We start from the raw sequence: 18,392 nt of genomic DNA, 5'->3' as shown, positions 1-18,392 counted from the left end.
TTTAGTTAGTTTCATGGTTGTGCCCATCTGTGAGTTCTATTTGCTATTATTCATTCATTCAAGGTCACGCAGGTCTGGACATAGCGCCATTAGTTTTATTAGTAAGTTAAAGTTTGCTTACATACGCTGCATAGCGTTTGTTAGTTCTATTAGTGGGGTAAAGTTTTATATACATGTTGAATAAAAACTTGGGACAAGTACCTAGCTACATAATATACAGGAAAAGTCTGCAGGGCTATCCAGTTATCACCTCTGAGTGATACTTGGAGTTAGTCCAGCTGGAGGGAGGAGATAAACGACTTGGTAATAGCAGCTATTCAGTTGGATTTTAATATCAAATAGCACTGTTTTTGGTGTGGGGGTGCAAAAAGGTTCCATCCTGTAGTGTCTGTGCAGTTTTGTTAGCAATCATGCCTGACTGCACCTTTGAATGGAATGTCGGTCTTGTTTAAATGGGGTTGTTTACAAAGCACGTTATGCATGACTGCACTTTCAAGTGGGGTGTAACCGCAAATTGAAGTGGTTGTAACCTGATACGGTAGCGAACCCCTGAATCAGTTTGAATGGCGACTGGCTAGTACATGGAAATCTGCAGTTAGTATTATAACCACGAATTAGTGGGATAATGGATTAATAGACATGATTTATGGAGTTATATTAAAAGTTCTTAACACCTTTGAACTTTGATTTTACGGAGACCTCTCGAAGAGAATCACCTAATAACATTAAAGGTACCACTGGGGTCTCTTAGATTTTGGTTATTCAGTCTCTGCTTCTTCTATTTTGCAAGATGTCTGTTTGATATGTGAAGCTTGAATTCAGGCCTTCTTTCCCCGAACCTTGACAGCTGACTGAGTGATCAGTTGTACCTGGTATGGTCCCTCCCACTTTGCATCCAATGGTTCCTTGTGGACCTTCTTCACGAGTACCCACTCGCCTGGTACGATGTCATGCCCTCCCTCTGGCAGGTATGTCCAGGAAGCCAGTACCTGTGAGGAAGCAGAACTTACAGCATCAGTTATTGCCTGACAGTAGGACATTAGGGCATCACTCATGAGATGATAGTCGGCCTTTTGCAAGTCTGTTGTCCCGGGTAGGGACATTAGCCTGCCTGTCACTATCTCAAACGGGCTCAGGCCGGTTGTTTTGTTGGGAGTAGCCTTGACACTACACAGGATTATTGGTAAGAACATAAGAACTAGGAGCAGGAGTAGGCCGTCTGGCCCTTCGAGACCGCTCCGCCATTCAATAAGATCATGCTCAGAGATAGTAGGAACTGCAGATGCTGGAGAATCCGAGACAACAAGGTGCAGGGCTGGATGAACACAGCAGGCCAAGCAGCATCATAGGAGCAGAGAGGCTGACATTTCGGGCCTAGACCCTTCATCAGATCTTTTTGTGGACTCAGATCCACTTACCCGCGTTCTCACCATATCCCTTAATTCCTTTATTGTTCAAAAAAAATCTACTTTATATTTAAAAACGTTTACTGAAGTAGCGTCAACTACTTCACTGGGCAAGGAATTCCATAGATTAACAACGCTCTGGGTGAAGAAGTTCCTTCTCAATTCAGTCCTAAATCTGCTCCCTCTAATCTTGAGGCTATGCCCTCTTGTCCTAGCTTCACCTGCCAGTGGAAACATCCTCTCTACTTCTATCTTATCTATTCCCTTCATAATTTTATATGTTTCTATAAGATCCCCCCTCAATCTTCTGAATTCCAATGAATATAATCCCAATCTACTCAGTCTCTCCTCATAAGCCAACCCCGTCAACTCCGGAATCAACCTAGTGAACCTCCTTTGCACCCCCTCCAGTGCCAGTACATCCTTTCTCAAGTAAGGAGACCAAAACTGCACACCGTACTCCAGGTGTGGCCTCACCAGCACCTTGTACAGCTGCAACATAACCTCTCTGCTTTTAATCTCAATCCCTTTAGCAATGAAGGACAAAATTCCATTTGCCTTCCTAATTACTTGTTGTACCTGCAGACCTACCTTATGTGATTCATGCACAAGGACATCCAGGTCCCTCTGCATAGCAGCACGCTGCAACTTTTTACCATTCAAGTAATAATCCTTTTTACTATTACTCCTACCAAAATGTATGACTTCACATTTATTTACATTGTATTCCATCTGCCAGACCTTTGCCCACTCACTCAATGTATCAATGTCCCTCTGCAAAGTTTTACAGTCTGTGGCCAGGGCATCCCTTCTTGCTGGTATTTAGCCAGCCTTTGTTTCAGGGTCTGGTTCATCCTTTCCACCTGCCCAGATGATTGAGGATGATGGGGCAGTGAAAATTCCAGTCAATTCTTAATAATCGGCAGACCTCCTGACACAATGTTCCTGTGAAATGGGTCCCCTGGTCTGAGTCGATGCTGATGGGTAGTCCCCACTGGGATACGTAGTCCCTACACAGTATCTTGGCTGTGTGGGTGGCAGTGGCCTTTCTCGCGGGTGCAGCTTCCACCCATCTAGAGAACCTATCCACAATGACCAGAACGTCTGAATATCCTTGACAGCATGGTAGCGAGAAATAATCAACCTTTAAGTGTTGGAATGGCCCTGGGGGTGCTGGTGCTCTCAGTTGGGGGACTTGCACTTTTGTCCCCGGGTTGTTCTTGAGGCAAGTGAGGCAGCCTCGTCCGCACCAGCTGCGCTGGAACCAAGCTGTCATTTGTTCCGGTCCCAAATGTCCCCAGGAGTGAATTTGTTGTGCCAGATATGGCATCAGGGCAGTGGGTGCAATCGGTAGATTAGACTCTCGGTGCCTCTAAATTCCGTCTTCACATAACTTGTGTCCATTCTCAATCCAGTCCCATTTTTTCTTTTGGGAACATTCACTCTGCATGGTTTGCAGATCTTGATTTGTTGTCCCAGTGTTGAGCCAACAGACGTGCGTCTGAGGCTCTTGGCAGGAGTGATTGGAGGCAGCACTTATAGCTACCTGATCTGCCAGGACATTACCCTGGGCTTCCACAGTGCTGTGTATTTTAACCAGGATTCCCCTTTTCTCTAGTCTTCCCTCTGCAGGGTTTTGATAGACCACCTCATCCGTCTGTCATTGAAGTGTAGGGATGAATTTAATTGAGAAAGGATATCCATTCCGAGGAGTGGTTGAATTACAGGTCCTACCCATACACAGGTTATCAGTTCGTGGGGGCCAAATGCAATGTTTATAGGCTTGGTTTTCTTAATTTCAATCCTGTCAGCTCCTGCTACGTAGGCTGTCTTTACTGTCCCGTGTAGTGGGAGTTTGGCTTCATACTTCCGGGGAAGGCATGTTAATTCTGCTCCTGTGTCCAAGAGACACTCAATATCTAGGTCGCCCGCCTTCATGGTCACATACAGTCCGTCTCCTCTCTGCTGGCATAAAGCCAGTAGGAGCGTGGAGGGGCACAGGGCAAGCTCATTCAGTTTTTTGTCAAATTTAGCAGTTCCTGCTGCTGTCGGACGGACAGCTTTTTGAACTGTTCCAGGAGGTTGGGATTATTTTCTGCCACCGGGGTTTCTCTTTCCTTAGGGCCCTTAGGGGGGCTGTGCCCTTTCCCCCTGTGCCAGCAATTCTTGGACCAGTGACCCTCCTTCCCACAGACGTGACATTTCCCTGGGCGTCTGACCTGGGTTTTTCCGGGGCTGCTGGGGGTCTGTCTCACTAGTCCTGTCTGCAGGGCTCGCACCTGAGCTCCCATATCCCGGTCAAGCTAGTGGGCTCGATCAACCTGTTCATAGTATTTGGTCCTCCTTTGGCCCCGATCTGGTTTAGTAATTTTCAGCATTTTGGAGAGCTCTGCTTTGAGTCCTGCCACAAAGGCAGAATTTAGTGGGCCGTAGTCGCAGTTTTCGAAATCTTTATCATCCTTTACATGTGGCACCCCTGCATATTCCTTCCAGGTTGTCCTAAACCTTTCCTCATATTCGGGGACTTCCTCAGTGGCTTTTTGACAGCAGGCAGTGATCTTTGTCCAATCAGTCTTAGGTGGACTATATCCCCGTAGCCACTGTTTTATTGCTGTCCAGCCAGCTTGCACCTCCTGCTCGTACTCCCCAAGGGTACTCTTAACTGCCTCATGGAGGCGGCGTCCCACTTTCTTGGTGACTATGACAGTGAGGATTTTACCCCATCCCACGAATGGAGCAGGTATATTCCCCTTGACCGGTCTAGGCTTTCCCAGGTTTTCATCGGCCCTTTCTTTGGGTGAGGCATTTCTTTAGACCACCTGTCAATGTTCTCAGGGGTCACAGGCACATGTGCCTATGTGGTTTTCGGTCTGCCTCACCAGAACATCTACCTCCCTGCCATCCTCTAATCTTTGCCTCACCAATTTCTCAATTTTTACTTTTTTGGTTTTAAGGGACCGTAAAAAGGGTGTTAGGGATGTATAGTCTTCATCACTGTCGCTGCCCAAGGATTCCTCAGTTTTAAAAGCTATAGCTTTGTTTCGTTTAATCACTTCCTGGATTTTGCGGGTGGTTGGGCATAGACTCGGCCTTGGTTTTGGAGCCAGGGGCGAAACTGACAAAACTGTCAGTTCATCTTTCAGTTTCCTGTTCTCCTATACAAGCTGCTGATTTTTAACTTCAGCCTCCTCTCGTTTGGATCTCTCCTTCTGTAGTTGCTCATGCATGGCTTTTACCTGTTCTTTAAGTTTATTTATTTCTCGGTCATGAGTTCATTTCTTTGGCGGAGTTGTGCCATCAATGTGAGGGACCATTTAACCCTGTCTTTGTTCTTCTGTCGGGTGGTTTTTCCCCAGACCCGTTTCATGTACTCCGGGGACCACTGTCCTTTTGGAACATTATATTTCCGCTCTATTCTAGTTAGAGTCTCCTCTAACGAAAATTGTACTTCAAAGTACTGTAGTAGCTGCTGCAGCATTTCGTCTCTGTCATGTCGGGGGTGGGGTGGGGGGGACAAGCCCGCCTTTGGAGGTTGTAGACAGCTTACTTGGGTCACACATGACTACCCGAAATCACACGCCATAGACAATTTCTGATTTGAGGAAGGTCCAGCAGAATGTTTATTTGCAGGAGTTCACCACCAGTTACTAGGCACATTATTATCAACCAATGAACTTTAATAGCCAGTCAGATGACCACTTTACAAGCCTCCTTGGCAAATATTGATGTCATTTAAAATCATTTCAAGATTGGCTAGTGCCCCTGATTGACAGGTGGATACATTGGCTTTAAGATGTTACATGGTGGTTGTATATAATTAATATGGAACATAGAGCAGTACAGCACAGTACAGGCCCTTTGGCGCACGATGTTGTGCCGACCTATTATCCTACTAAGATCAATCTACTCTGCATTCCCTACATTCTACTATCCTCCATGTGCCTATCCAAGAGTCATTTAAAGGCCTTTAAAGTATCTGACTCCACTACCACTGCCGGCAGCGCATTCCACACCCCCACCACTCTCTGTGCAAAGAACCTACCTCTGACATCTCCCCTATACCTTCCTCCATTCACCTTAAAATTATGCCTCCCTCGTAACAGTCATTTCCGCCCTGGGAAAGAGTCTCTGACTATCCACCCTATCTATGCCTCTCATCATCTTGTAAACCTCTATCAAGTCACCTCTCATCCTTCTTCGCTCCAATGAAAAAAGCCCTAGCTCCCTCAACCTTTCTTCATAAGACCTGCCCTCCAGTCTAAGCAGCATCCTGATAAATCTCCTCTGCACCCTCTAAAGCTTCCACATCTTTCCTGTGATGAGGTGATCAGGACTGAACACAATATTCCAAGTGTGGTCTAACCAGAGTTTTATAGAGCTGCAGCTAACCTCACGGTTCTTAAACTCAATTCCCTTGCCAATGAAAACCAACACACCATACACCTTCTTTACAGCCCTATCAACTTGGGTGGCAACTTTGAGGGATCTATGGACGTGGACCCCAAGATCCCTCTGTTCCTCCACACTGCCGAGAATCCTGCCATGAGCCCTGTATTCTGCATTCAAATTTGACCTTCCAAAATGAATCACTTCACACTTTTCTGGGTTGAATTCCATCTGCCACTTCTTTGCCCAGCTCTGCATCCTGTCAATGTCCCGTTGCAACCTACAACAGCCCTCCATGCTGCCCACAACTCCACCAACCCACAACCTCCACCAAACTTACTAACCCACCCTTCCACTTCCTCATCCAAGTCATTTATAAAGATCACAAAGGGCAGAGGTCCCAGAACAGATCCCTGCGGAACACCACTGGTCACCGAGCTCCAGGATGAATACTTTCCATCTACTGCCACTCTCTGTCTTCTATTGGACAGCCAGTTTTGTATCCAGACAGCCAAATTTCCCAGAATCCCATGCCTCCTTACTTTCTGAATGAGCCTACCATGTGGAACCTTATCAAATGCCTTGCTAAAATCCATATACAGCACATCCACTGCTCTACCTTCATCGATGTGTTTTGTCACATCCTCAAAGAATTTAATAAGGCTTATGAGGCATGACCAGCCCCTCACAAATCCATGCTGACTATATCTAATCAAACTGTGCTTTTCTAAATAATCAAAAATACTATCTCTCAGAATCCCCTCCAATAATTTGCCCACCGCAGAAATAAGACTGACTGGTCTGTAATTCCTGGGATTATCCCTATTCCCTTTCTTGAACAAGGGAATGACATTTGCCACCTTCCAATCTTCTGGCACGACTCCAGTGGACAGCGAGGACGCAAAGATCACTGCCAAAAAGGCAGCAATCTCTTCCCTCGCTTCCCGTAGTAACCTTGGGTATATCCCGTCTGGCCGAGGGGACATATCTATTCTCATGTTTTTCAAAATTTCTAGCACATCCTCCTTCCTAACATCAACCTGTTTGAGCATATCTGCCTGTTTCACGCTGTCCTCACAAACGTCAAGGTTCCTCTCACTGGTGAATTCTGAAGCAAAGTATTCATTAAGGACCTCCCCCACCTCCTCTGACTCCGCACACAAATTCCCTCCACTGTCCCTGATTGGTCCTACCCTCAAAGAACAAAGAATAAAGAAAATTACAGCACAGGAACAGGCTCTTCGGCCCTCCAAGCCTGCGCCGATCCAGATCCTCTATCTAAACCTGTTGCCTATTTTCCAAGGATCTGTATCCCTCTGCTCCCTGCCCATTCATGTATCTGTCTAGATACATCTTAAATGACGCTATCATACCCGCCTCTACCACCTCCGCTGGCAATGCGTTCCAGGCACCCACCACCCTCTGCGTAAAGAACTTTCCACGCATATCTCCCTTAAAATTTTCCCCTCTCACCTTGAAATCGTGACCTCACTCTGGCCATCCTCTTGTTCCTCACGTAACTACAGAATGCCTTGGGGTTTTCCTTGATCCTACCCGCCAAGGTTTTCTCATACCGGCTTCTAACTCTCCTGAGTCCATTCTTCAGTTCCTTCCTAACTACCTTGTAGACCTCTAGAGCACTGTCCGATCCTTGCTTCCTCAACCTTAAGTAAGCTTCCTTCTTCCTCTTGACTAGGTGTTCAACATGTCTTGTCATCCAAGGTTCCTTCACCTTATCATCCCTTCCTTGCCTCAGTGGGAAAAACCTATCCAGTGCCTGTAGCAACTGTTCCCTTAACAACCTCCACATTTCTATCGTGCATTTCCCTGAGAACGTCTGATCCCAATTGGCACTCCGTAGTTCTTGCCTAATAGCATTGTAATTCCCCCTCCTCCAATTAAACACTTTGCCGTACCGTCTGCTGCTATCCCTCTCCATGACTAGAGTAAAAGTCAGGGAGTTGTGATCACTATCACCGAAATGCTGTCCCACCGAGAGATCTGACACCTGACCTGGTTCGTTGCCAAGCACCAAATCCAATATGGCCACCCCTCTAGCTGGCCTGTCTACATATTGAGTCAGAAATCCTTCCTGGACACGCCTGACAAAATCTGCTCCATCCAAACTATTTGCACTTAGGAGGTTCCAGTCTATATTAGGGAAGTTGAAGTCGCCCATGACAACAACCCTATTACTTCTGCACATTTCCAAAATCTGTCTCCCAATCTGTTCCTTAGTGTCTGTGTTGCTATTGGAGGATCTATAGAAAACTCCCAATAAAGTGACTGCTCCTTTCCTGTTTCTGACTTCCACCCATACTGACTCAGTGGAGAAACCCTCCTCCACGACCTTCCTTTCTGCAGCTGTGATACCATCCCTGATTAGCAATGCCACTCCCCCATCTCTTTTACCTCCCTCCCTATTTCTATTGAAACACCTACAACCCGGAACATCCAACAACCATTCCTGCCCCTGTGTTATCCAAGTCTTCGTAATGGCCACAACATTGTAGTTCTTATTCCATAAATATTAATTATTATGTATAACTATTCTTAGTCATTTGGTCATGAATTAAATATAGCCAATAAAATCAGTCTGTGCATAAATGCACTTGTCATGCTCATTTTCATTAATTATATCAGTCAACCTTAAATCTATACCTATTCTTGCACGTATGGGGGTTGGCGGATCAGAGTGTCCGGTAATAATAAGCTCTATCAATTGTTACCTTAATCAAGGTGCTTCATAGGAATGTGACTTGAAATAATTTAACACCAAGTCTTACAAGGAGATACTTAGACAAATGACTAAATGTCTGAGAAGATGGTGATTTAAGGAAAGACTTAAAGGAGGAAAGAGAGATAGCTAGTTGGATAGATTTAGAAAGAGTTCCAGAGTTTATCAAGCCTAGGTCTGGAACATCAAAAATGGGAAGCGAACATAAGATCAGAAGTTGAGGAAAACAGAGACCTTGGAGATTTTGTTGGACTGGAAGAGCTTCAGGAAATAAGGCAAAGACAGATGGATAACAAGAATTTTAAAATTGAGGTGTTTCCAGTCTGAGAATATAGGTGACTGAGCTGAAAGGTGGTCACTGAATTGGTCTTTTTTTTATATTCTTTCATAGATGTTGGGAGGAGTTTAAACTAATATGGCTGGGGGAAAGGACACAGAATATTGATGAAGTAGAGACATCATGCTACAGCAAAGGGAGCAAGTCAGAGTGAATTCTGCTCTGCTGAGTGTCAAGAGAGTGAGGCAAGGCCAGATGGTCTTTAATGCTGGCAGAAAGCAATTAGAAGAGCAAAAAGGAGACATGATAAAAGATTTGCAAACAGGACTAGGGAGAATCCTAAGCTATTTTGTAAATACATGAAAGGGAAGAGGTTAACCAGGAAAAGAGTGGGGTCCATTAGGGACCAAAAGAGCAATTGCATGTGAAGCCGCAAGATATTGAAAGGGTGTTAAATGAATACTTCACTTCAGTCTCCACTGTGGAAAAGGAAAACGTAGGTACGGCATTCAGGAAAAGGAACTTTGAGGAACTTGCACAGTTTGACATAAGAAATGGGGAGATATTGGAGATTCTGTTGGGCCTCTGGTGGAGAGGTGATAGCCTAGTGGTATTATAGTTGGACTATTAATCCAGAGACCCAGATAACATTCCGGGGACCCGGGCTGAAATCACACCACAGCGGATGGTGGAATTTGAATTCAGTCAAATATCTGGAATTAAGAATCTGATGATGACCATGAATCCACTGTCGATTGTCAGAAAAACCCATCTGGTTCACTAATGTCTTTTAAAGAGGGAAACTGCCGTCCTTACCTGGTCTGGCCTACATGTGACTCCAGAACCACAGCAATGCGGTTGACTCTAAACTGCCCTCTGGCCAATTATGGATGGGCAATTAATGCTGCCTAGCCAGCGACGCCCTCATCCCGTTAATGAATAAAAAAAAAATAGACAAATCCCCTGGCCCCGGATGAATTGCATCCCAGGCTACTGTGGGAGGTGAGGCAGGAAATTGCAGTGGCTCTGACCCAAATTCTTAATTCCTCTCTGACGACAGGGGAAATAAGGATGGCTGATATGGTTCCACTTTTCAAGAAGGTGGTAGATATAAGCCAGGAAATTACAGGTGAGTCTCACATCAGTGGTAGTGAAAATATTGGAGAAAACTCTGAAGGAGAAAATTAATATCCACTTGGAAAAGGATGGATGATTAATTAGGGATGGTCAACACAACTTTGTCAGAGGGAGGCTATATCTCACAAATTTGTTAGAATTTTTTGGAAATGTGATCAAACGTGTGGATGAGGGAAGTTCAGTTGATATAGATTATACAGATTTTAGCAAAGCTTTTGACAAGGTCCAACATGGGAGACTGATTAAGAAAGTTAAAGCACATGGAAAGGAGGTAGACCTGGCAAGATGGATCAGAAACTGGCTGAGTAATATGACACAAAGGGTAGTGGTAGAAGGCTGTTCAAGTGACTGCAGGCTGATATCCAGCCGTGTACCACAAGGATCAGTACTGGGACCCTCGCTGTTTGTTATATACAAAAATGATATGGATGAAAATGTCAGGGGAATGTTAAGCAAGTTTGGAGACAACACCAAAGTTGGTAGAGTGGTTATTAGTAACAAAGATGGTTGAAGGTTACAGGAAGATATAAATGGTTTGGTCAGATGGGCAGACCAGTGGCAGGATAGTATTTAAGTCTGATAAGAGTAATGTGAGGCTCTTTGGAAGAAGAAGCAAGATGAGGGTGTATTTAATAAATAAAAGGAAACTGAGTGGGTCAGAGGATCTTGGGGTAATTATTCACAGATCCCTGAAGTAGCTTACCTTCTTACTGTTAACGTCTTAAAGCAACGTGGCTGCAAGCTTTTAATTAGACTAGATTTCAAGCTGCTTCATTTGCATTTATCCTGTTTTCTGCAGTTGAGCTATAACTTCCAAAATGAAAATTACGTACTAAAATACATGAACCGTGAACTGGATAATTATATCGTCTCTACTGAAGCATTTCATGATTTTAAAGACCTTGATTATGTCACCCTTCAACCGTTCTACAAGAAAGAAAAGACCCAGCCTGTCAATCCTTTCCTGATATGGATGTCCTTGTGCTTCTGTTAACATCCTTGCAAATCTTCTCCAACTCTCTCCAGTACCACTACATCCTTTTATCATATAGTGCACATAGAAAAATCTAGTCCAATCAAGATTCTAGTGAGTCTATACAGCGTAGAGCTGGAGGAGTACAGCAGGTCAGGCAGCATCAGAGGAGCTGATGAAGGGTCTCAGCCTGAAACGTTGACTTTCCCGTTCCTCTGATGCTGCCTGACCTGCTGTGTTCCTCCAGCTCCACACTGTATTGACTCTGACTCCAATATCAACAGTTCTTTCTATCTCCAAGATTCCAGTGAATCTGACTGGAGTGTCAGACATGATACCTGACCCTAATGTTTAAAACCTCTTTCTAAATTTCAGACTCTATTACTCTTATCACAAAGGATGAAGCTGCAGACAGCACAGTGACTAATGATGAAGCCAAACAGGTAAACCTAATCACGTATAGTTAATTGACCAAAGAGAAGCTTGTAGATATTTAGATATTTTCTAACCAACTGTTCAGGGATGTTATTCCATGTTCCTGGAGCTGGTATGATTTGAACCTGGTCCAGAGAGAGAGACAAGACCACTGCAACACAAGATCTCAAAAGAAAGGCTTGCACCCCAGTCAGTTGCATACTTTCCATGTATTGCAAATCTGGGACCATTATTTACTATTTAAGAATACTTGATGTACTGAAATGACAAAATAATTTCTTAGAAAAATGGAAGGGCAGTTCAAAAAGTCTTCCCTTTCATGCAGCTGTAGTCCCCATTCCACCCTTCAAAAGACTGTCAGGTTAAATTACAGCCTTATGGCTTAGAAATAGGCCCTTTGGCCCAACATGTCCAGGCCTACCTACAAACACCAAACTATGCTAATCCCATTTATCTGCACTTGGTCCATAACTTATTATGCCCTGGCATTTTAAGTGCTCAGCCAGATGCTTCTTAAATGTTGTGAGAGTACTTGCATCCACCACCCTCTCACACGCCATGTTCAATATTTCTACTACCCTTTGGATAAAAAATTGTCCTCAGATCCCCTCTGAAACACTTAATCCTCAGCTTAAATTTATGCCGTCTAGTCTTAGGCACGTCTGCCTTGGGGAAGAGATTCTCACTATCTACCCTGCCTGTACTGTGGACACTTTTCCTACTATAGACCATAAGAAATAGAAACAGGAGGCACCTGAGCCTGCTCTACTGATGAATCCAATCACAGCTGATCCAATATTCCTCACATTCATTTTCCTGCCTTTTCTCTTTAATGCTAAATTCCCCTACTGATCAAAAATCTATCTCAGCCTTACATATACGCAAGGACTTTGACTCCAGAGTTCTCCATGGCCAGAATTCCAATTTAAGACGGTTATATATTAAGGCCATGATGTGGAGGTGCCAGTGTTGGACTGGAGTGGACAAGGTCAAAAATTATATGACACTAGGTTATAGTCCAACAGGTTTATTTGAAGACACAAGCTTTCGGAGTCTTGCTCCTTCTTCAGGTGTCAGTGAGAGACACAGAATTTATAAGCAAAAAATCAAAGGATCATAGAACTGACATGAATGTGTTGAACAAACCTAAGATGGTTGTTAAATCTTTAATCGGTTAGAAAAGATAAATATGCAAATTCCAGAATTTCTTTCAAGTCACTGTCTCGTGATAAAAGGGTGACATCCCAGGTCAGACAATGCATTTTCAGTGTGAACCTTTGTTTAGAACCTGAATGTGTATCAACTTGGAGTCAAACTTTTATTTCCAAAGTAGGAATTTATAAAATGCCACATTGTCTACAAATTGTGTGCTTTTTGAACAAAATAGAATGTATCCGCAATTACAAATCTGCAAATGCAAATTCACCCCATAGATTTGTGTGTGCGCACACATGCGCGCATGTGAATGAGAGAGGGTCTGTGTGAGTGTATAGTGTAGTGGGGTCACCTGTAGCGCAACATGAACCCAGGATCCCAGTAGAGGCCGTCCTCATAGGTACTGAATCTGGCTATTAACCTTTACTTGGCAACTCTGTGTTGTTGTGTATTCCAAAGTCAGCCTTGGAGGACGTTTACCTGAAGATCTGAGGTCGAATGTCCTTGACCGCTCAAGTGTTCCCCCACTTATTCCTATGCCCCCACTTCTCACTTTCAAACAACCGCCAAACCTTAAACAGACCATTGTTTGCAGGAGCCTTCAGGACAACATCGACCGCAACACCATACAACCTTGTCATGGCAACCTCTACAAGACATGTCAGATCATCAACATGGACACTACCATCACCCATGGGATTACCACCCACCACTCATTTGACTTGGCCAACGTTGTCTATCCCATACGCTGCAGTCAGTGTATCGCCCAGGCATAGTATATTGGCTAAACCATGCAGACACTACGACAACAGATAAATGGACACCACGCAATAGTTGTCAGACAAGGATGTTCCATCCCGTTAGGGGAGCACTTAAATGGTTAAGGATATTCAGCCTCAGATGTTCGGGTAAACGTCCTCCAAGGCGGACTTCGGGATACACAACAACGCAGAGTAACCGAGCAGAGGCTGATAGCCAGGTTTGGTACCTGTGAGGATGGCTGCAACCGGGATCTTGGATTCATGCCGCATTACACATGACTCCACCACACTATACACTCTCACACACGCACGCTACCACAGAACTCTCATACGTGCACTCACTCTCTTTCTCTCTCTCTCTGTCTATTTCACACACACACGCACACGCACACATCTATGGGGTGAATTTGCATTTGCAGATTTGTAATTGTAGATACATTCTATTTTGTTCAAAAAGCACACAATTTGTAGACAGTCAATGTGGCATTTTATAAATTCCTACTTTGGAAATAAAACCAGTCTGACTCCAAGTTGATACACACTCAGATTCAAAACAAGGCCTCACACCTAAAATGCATTGTCTGACCTGGGATGTCACAGCTGGTATGCTGAGGGAATTGATAAAACTTTTAGTTATCTCAGGGCAGTGACTTGAAAAAAATCCTGGAATTTGCATATTAATCCTTTCTAACTGATTGAAGATTTAATAGCCATCTTATGTTTCTTCACATTTGCATCAGTTCTATGACCCTTTGATATTTGGCTTAGAACATAGGACAGTACAGGCCCTTCAGCCCACGATGTTGTGCCGAACTTTTACCCTAATCCTAAGGTCTATCTAACCTCCACCCCTACCTTATCAATACTGTGTCTGATGCTACCTCTCACTGACACCTGAAGAAGGAGCAAGACTCTGAAAGCTTGTGTCTTCAAATAAACCTGGAGTTGTGTGATTTTTGACCTTCTATTAAGGCAGTTGATGTACCCAGAAATTTGGAATTCACAGGTGAAATAGATGTTGCTTTTACTTGGTGTGTCATTATGTCAGTAATCTGAAAGTATGGAGCAGCCTGCTGCCAATCCATTGGTCAGATGTAAGTCCTAAATTCACACAAAACAAATGGTCTTCAAATGGTCTTATGATGTCAGTTTTGTTTTCCTACAGCTGCTCCAGATCTGCTTATTAATTCTTTTTGTAAGTAAAGATATTTCTTTCTCATTTGCAGTTCCTAGCAGCAGAGGAGAAACCCATGGAAACACCAGCAGTGGCTGAAGACGATGGAGATGTTGATGATCTGGTTAGTTTTTGGAAAAGAATTGAAAATACAATGCCCATTGGTGCCTCCATTTTTTTTATCTTTATGGATATCAACGCAAACAGAAAGCTGCAGAACAGTGAATTGAAAGTCCTTGTACATGTATCACAAAAAGCTAGCATCCATTTTCAGCAGGAAACACGGAATGCAAATGAACTGTTGGCCTTTGATTCAAACGAAATAGGGAAGAAAATAGGGAAGTCTTACTAGACTTTACAAGGCACTAGTTAGACCACAGCTAAAATAAGATCTCTGAATCATAAAATACAGTAGAGGCCCTCAACCCACCAGGCCTGCACCACTGAAATACACTAAATCTACCTAATCCCATTTTCCAGCACTTGACCTAAAGCCATGTTATGACACTTAAACAATGTAATTCTAACAGGTTGTGAGGTTACCTGCTTCAGCTATCTTCCCAGACAGTGTATTCCAGACCCCCACTACCCTCTGGGTGAAAAGACTTTTACTCAAATCCCCTGGAAAGCCCCTGTCTTTGACCTTAACATTTTGCCCCCTTGTTATCAATCCTTCAACTAAGGAAAAGCCTGTACATACCCCTCATAATCTTATACACGTCTATCAGGTCACCTCCTCAACCTTCTCTGCTCCAAAGAAAACAGCTGAAGCTTATCCAAGGAGATAGCAATGACTGCTGATGCTGAACATCAGAGTCAATAAAATGTAGAGCTAGAGGAGCACAGCAGGTCAGACAGCATCCAAGCAGCAGGAAATTTGACATTTCTGGTCGGGCCCCTTCATCAGGACATTAGTGCTCCTCAGATGCTATGTGACCTGCTGTGCTCCTGAGGCATTGACTCTGAAGCTTAATCAACTTCTCTTTGTGGCTAAAATGCTCCATCCCAGGCAATATCCTGGTGAATCTCTTCTGAAATCCGTTCAATGCAATCATATCCTTCCAATAGTGCAGTGACCCAGGATTGCACACAGTGCTCCAGTTGTGACCTAACCAAAGTAATGTACAGCTCCAACATTACCTTTATGATCTTTGCCTTGACTGGTAAAGGCAAGTGTCCCATATACCTTCTTAACTACCTTACTACCTTGCCCTGAAGTCTTCAGGGATCTATGGATAAGCCCCCAAATCCCTCTGTTCCTGTGTGTCGTGTCATTCACTGAGTACTCCTTTGTCTTGTTACTTCTTCCAAAATGTATCACCTCACACGTATCAGGATTAAATTCCATCTGTTACTGACCAGCCCATCTGACCAATCCATTTATATCCTTTTTATTTACTATTCATTCACAGGATATGAGCATCACTGTCCAGGCAGTATTTCTTGTCCATCCAGAGGGCAGTTAAGAGGCAACCATGTTGCTTTGGGTCTGGAGTCACATGTCGGTCAGACCAGTTAAGGATCAATAGATTCATATAGTGCAGATAAGGTCCTTCAGCTTGTCGAGTCTGCACTGGCATAACAACCACTAAAAGTGCGTTAATCCCAATTTCCTGCCCTTATCCCATTCCTTGAATGTTATGATATTTGAAGTACTCATCCAAGTGTTTTTTAAAGTTTGCAAGGTTTCCAGCCTCCACTATCTTCCCAGGCAGTGCATTCCAGATTCCCACCACCCACTGAGTGAAAACGTTTTTTTTTCCCAAATCCACCACTGACTCTCCTGCCCCTTATCCTAAAACCAAGCCATCTTGTGATTGACTGCTCAGCCAAGGGGAACGGCTGCTCTTTGTTCACTCTGTTATAATCTTATATACCTCAATCATGTCCCTCCTCAGCCTTCTCTGCTCTAAAGAAAACAATCCAAGCCTTTCCAGTCTCTCCTTATAGCTCAATTTCTCCATCGTAGGCAAGATCCTAGTGAACCTCCTCTGTACCTGTCCAGTGCTGTCATAACCTTCCTGCAGTGAGGTGACCAGAACTGCACACAGTATTCCAATTGTGGTCTGACCATCCCGCTGTACAACTCCAACATTACCTCCTTACTCTTATACTCTATGCCACAAATGATGAAGCAAGTGTCTGTTCTTAACTATCTTATTCATGTGTTCTGCTGACTTCAGGGACCTGGTGAACCTTTTATATATTGATTCAAAAACTCCCTTGGATATGTTCCAAAAAATCTGCCCCCTCTAAACACTTAACACTATGGCTATCCTACTTTACGTTGGGAAAGCTAAATTCCCCTAGTATAATTACCTGATTATTACACTTACACACCTCTGTGAACTGTCCACATATTTACTCCTCTATGTCCCACTGACTCTTTACACTCCCAGTAAAGTAGTTGCCCCCTTGACATTTCCTAAGTTCTACCCACAGAGCCTCGTTTGAGCACCCTTCCAAGATATCCAAGAGGACCCTGTGGCTCAGAAGGGAATGGGGGAGAATAAGAGAGCAAGAGTGATAGGAGATTCAATGGTTAGGGGAACAGACAGGAGATTTTGTGGTCGCGAACGAGACTCCCAGATGGTATGTTGCCTCCCAGGTGCCAGTGTCAGGGATGCCTCAGATCAAGTCTACAGGTTTCTGAAGGGGGAGGGTGAGCAGCTAGAAGTCGTGGTACACATCAGTGCCAATGACATAACTAGGAAAATGGATAAGGACCTGAAAAATGAATATAGGGAGTTAAGTTGGAAGCTAAAAGGCAGGACGAGCAGAGTAGTAATCAGACTAGGAATAGAGAGCAAGTGCAGCTGAACATGTGGCTACAGAGCTGGTGTAGGAGGGAGGGCTTCAGATATGTGGATCATTGGGATACCTTCTGGGGAAGGTGGGACCTGAACTGGAGGGGCACCAAGATCCTGGGCGGGAGGTTTGCTAGAGCTCTTCGGACGGTTTAAACTAGTTTGGCACAGGGATGAGAACCGGAGCTACAGATCAGGAGATGGAGTAGCTGGTGTACAGGCAGATACAGCATGCAGAGAGTCTGTGAGGAGGGACAGACAGTTGATAGGGCAAAGTTGCAGTCAGTGTGACGGGTTGAAGTGTGTCTATTTCAACACAAGTGTCAGGAATAAGGATGATGAACTTAGAGCGTGGATCTGTATTTGGAGCTACGATGTTGTGGCCATTATGGAGACTTGGATATCACAGGGGCAGGAATGGTTGTTGGATGTTCCGGGGTTGAGATGTTGCAAAAGAATTAGGGAGGAAGGTAACAGAGGTGGGGGAATGGCATTGGTAATCAGGGATGGTATCACAGCAGCAGAAAGGGAGTTCATTGAGGAGGGTTTGTCTACTGAGTCAGTATGGGTGGAAATCAGAAACAGGAAAGGAGCAGTCACTTTATTGGGAGTTTTCTATAGACCCCCACAATAGCAACAGAGACACTAAGGAACAGATTGGGAGGCAGATTTTGGAAACGTGCAGAAGTAATAGGGTTGTTGTCATTGGCGAGTTCAACTTCCCAAATATATACTGGAACCTCCTTAGTGCAATAACTTGGATAGAGCAGATTCCTGACTCAGTATGTAGATAGGCCGATGAGAAGGGAGGCCATATTGGATTTGGTGCTTGGCAACGAACCAGGTTAAGTGTCAGATCTCTCGGTGATAGTGATCACAACTCCCTGACATTTTCTATAGTCATGGAGAGGGATATGAGCAGACGGTATGGGAAAATATTTGATTGGAGGAGGGGGAAATTACAATGCTATTAGGCAGGAGCTGTGGAGCAAAAATTGGGAACAGATGTTCTCAGTGAAATGCAGGACAGAAATATGAATCAGAGATAGTAGGAACTGCAGATGCTGGAGAATCCGAGACAACAAGGTGCAGGGCTGGATGAACACAGCAGGCCAAGCAGCATCACAGGAGCAGAGAGGCTGAC

The 18,392-nt window shown here is 44.3% G+C and overlaps 1 protein-coding gene across 1 annotated transcript in view; it reads left to right on the top strand.

Moving 5' to 3' along the window:
- LOC109923862 (X-ray repair cross-complementing protein 5-like) overlaps positions 1 to 18,392 on the top strand; it is a 176,430-nt gene that overhangs the window by 14,470 nt on the left and 143,568 nt on the right. The window contains exons 3-4 of the mRNA XM_048599076.1: positions 11,292 to 11,359; positions 14,494 to 14,565. Coding sequence (XP_048455033.1) covers positions 11,292 to 11,359; positions 14,494 to 14,565 — 140 coding nt within the window. The remainder of the gene's footprint in view (positions 1 to 11,291; positions 11,360 to 14,493; positions 14,566 to 18,392) is intronic.

Source organism: Rhincodon typus, chromosome 7 (assembly GCF_021869965.1).
Source record: "Rhincodon typus isolate 14 chromosome 7, sRhiTyp1.1, whole genome shotgun sequence".
NCBI classification, from domain to species: domain Eukaryota; kingdom Metazoa; phylum Chordata; class Chondrichthyes; order Orectolobiformes; family Rhincodontidae; genus Rhincodon; species Rhincodon typus.
The sequence above is the reverse complement of the archived record's forward strand: the minus strand, read 5'-3'. Positions and strand labels throughout refer to the sequence as shown.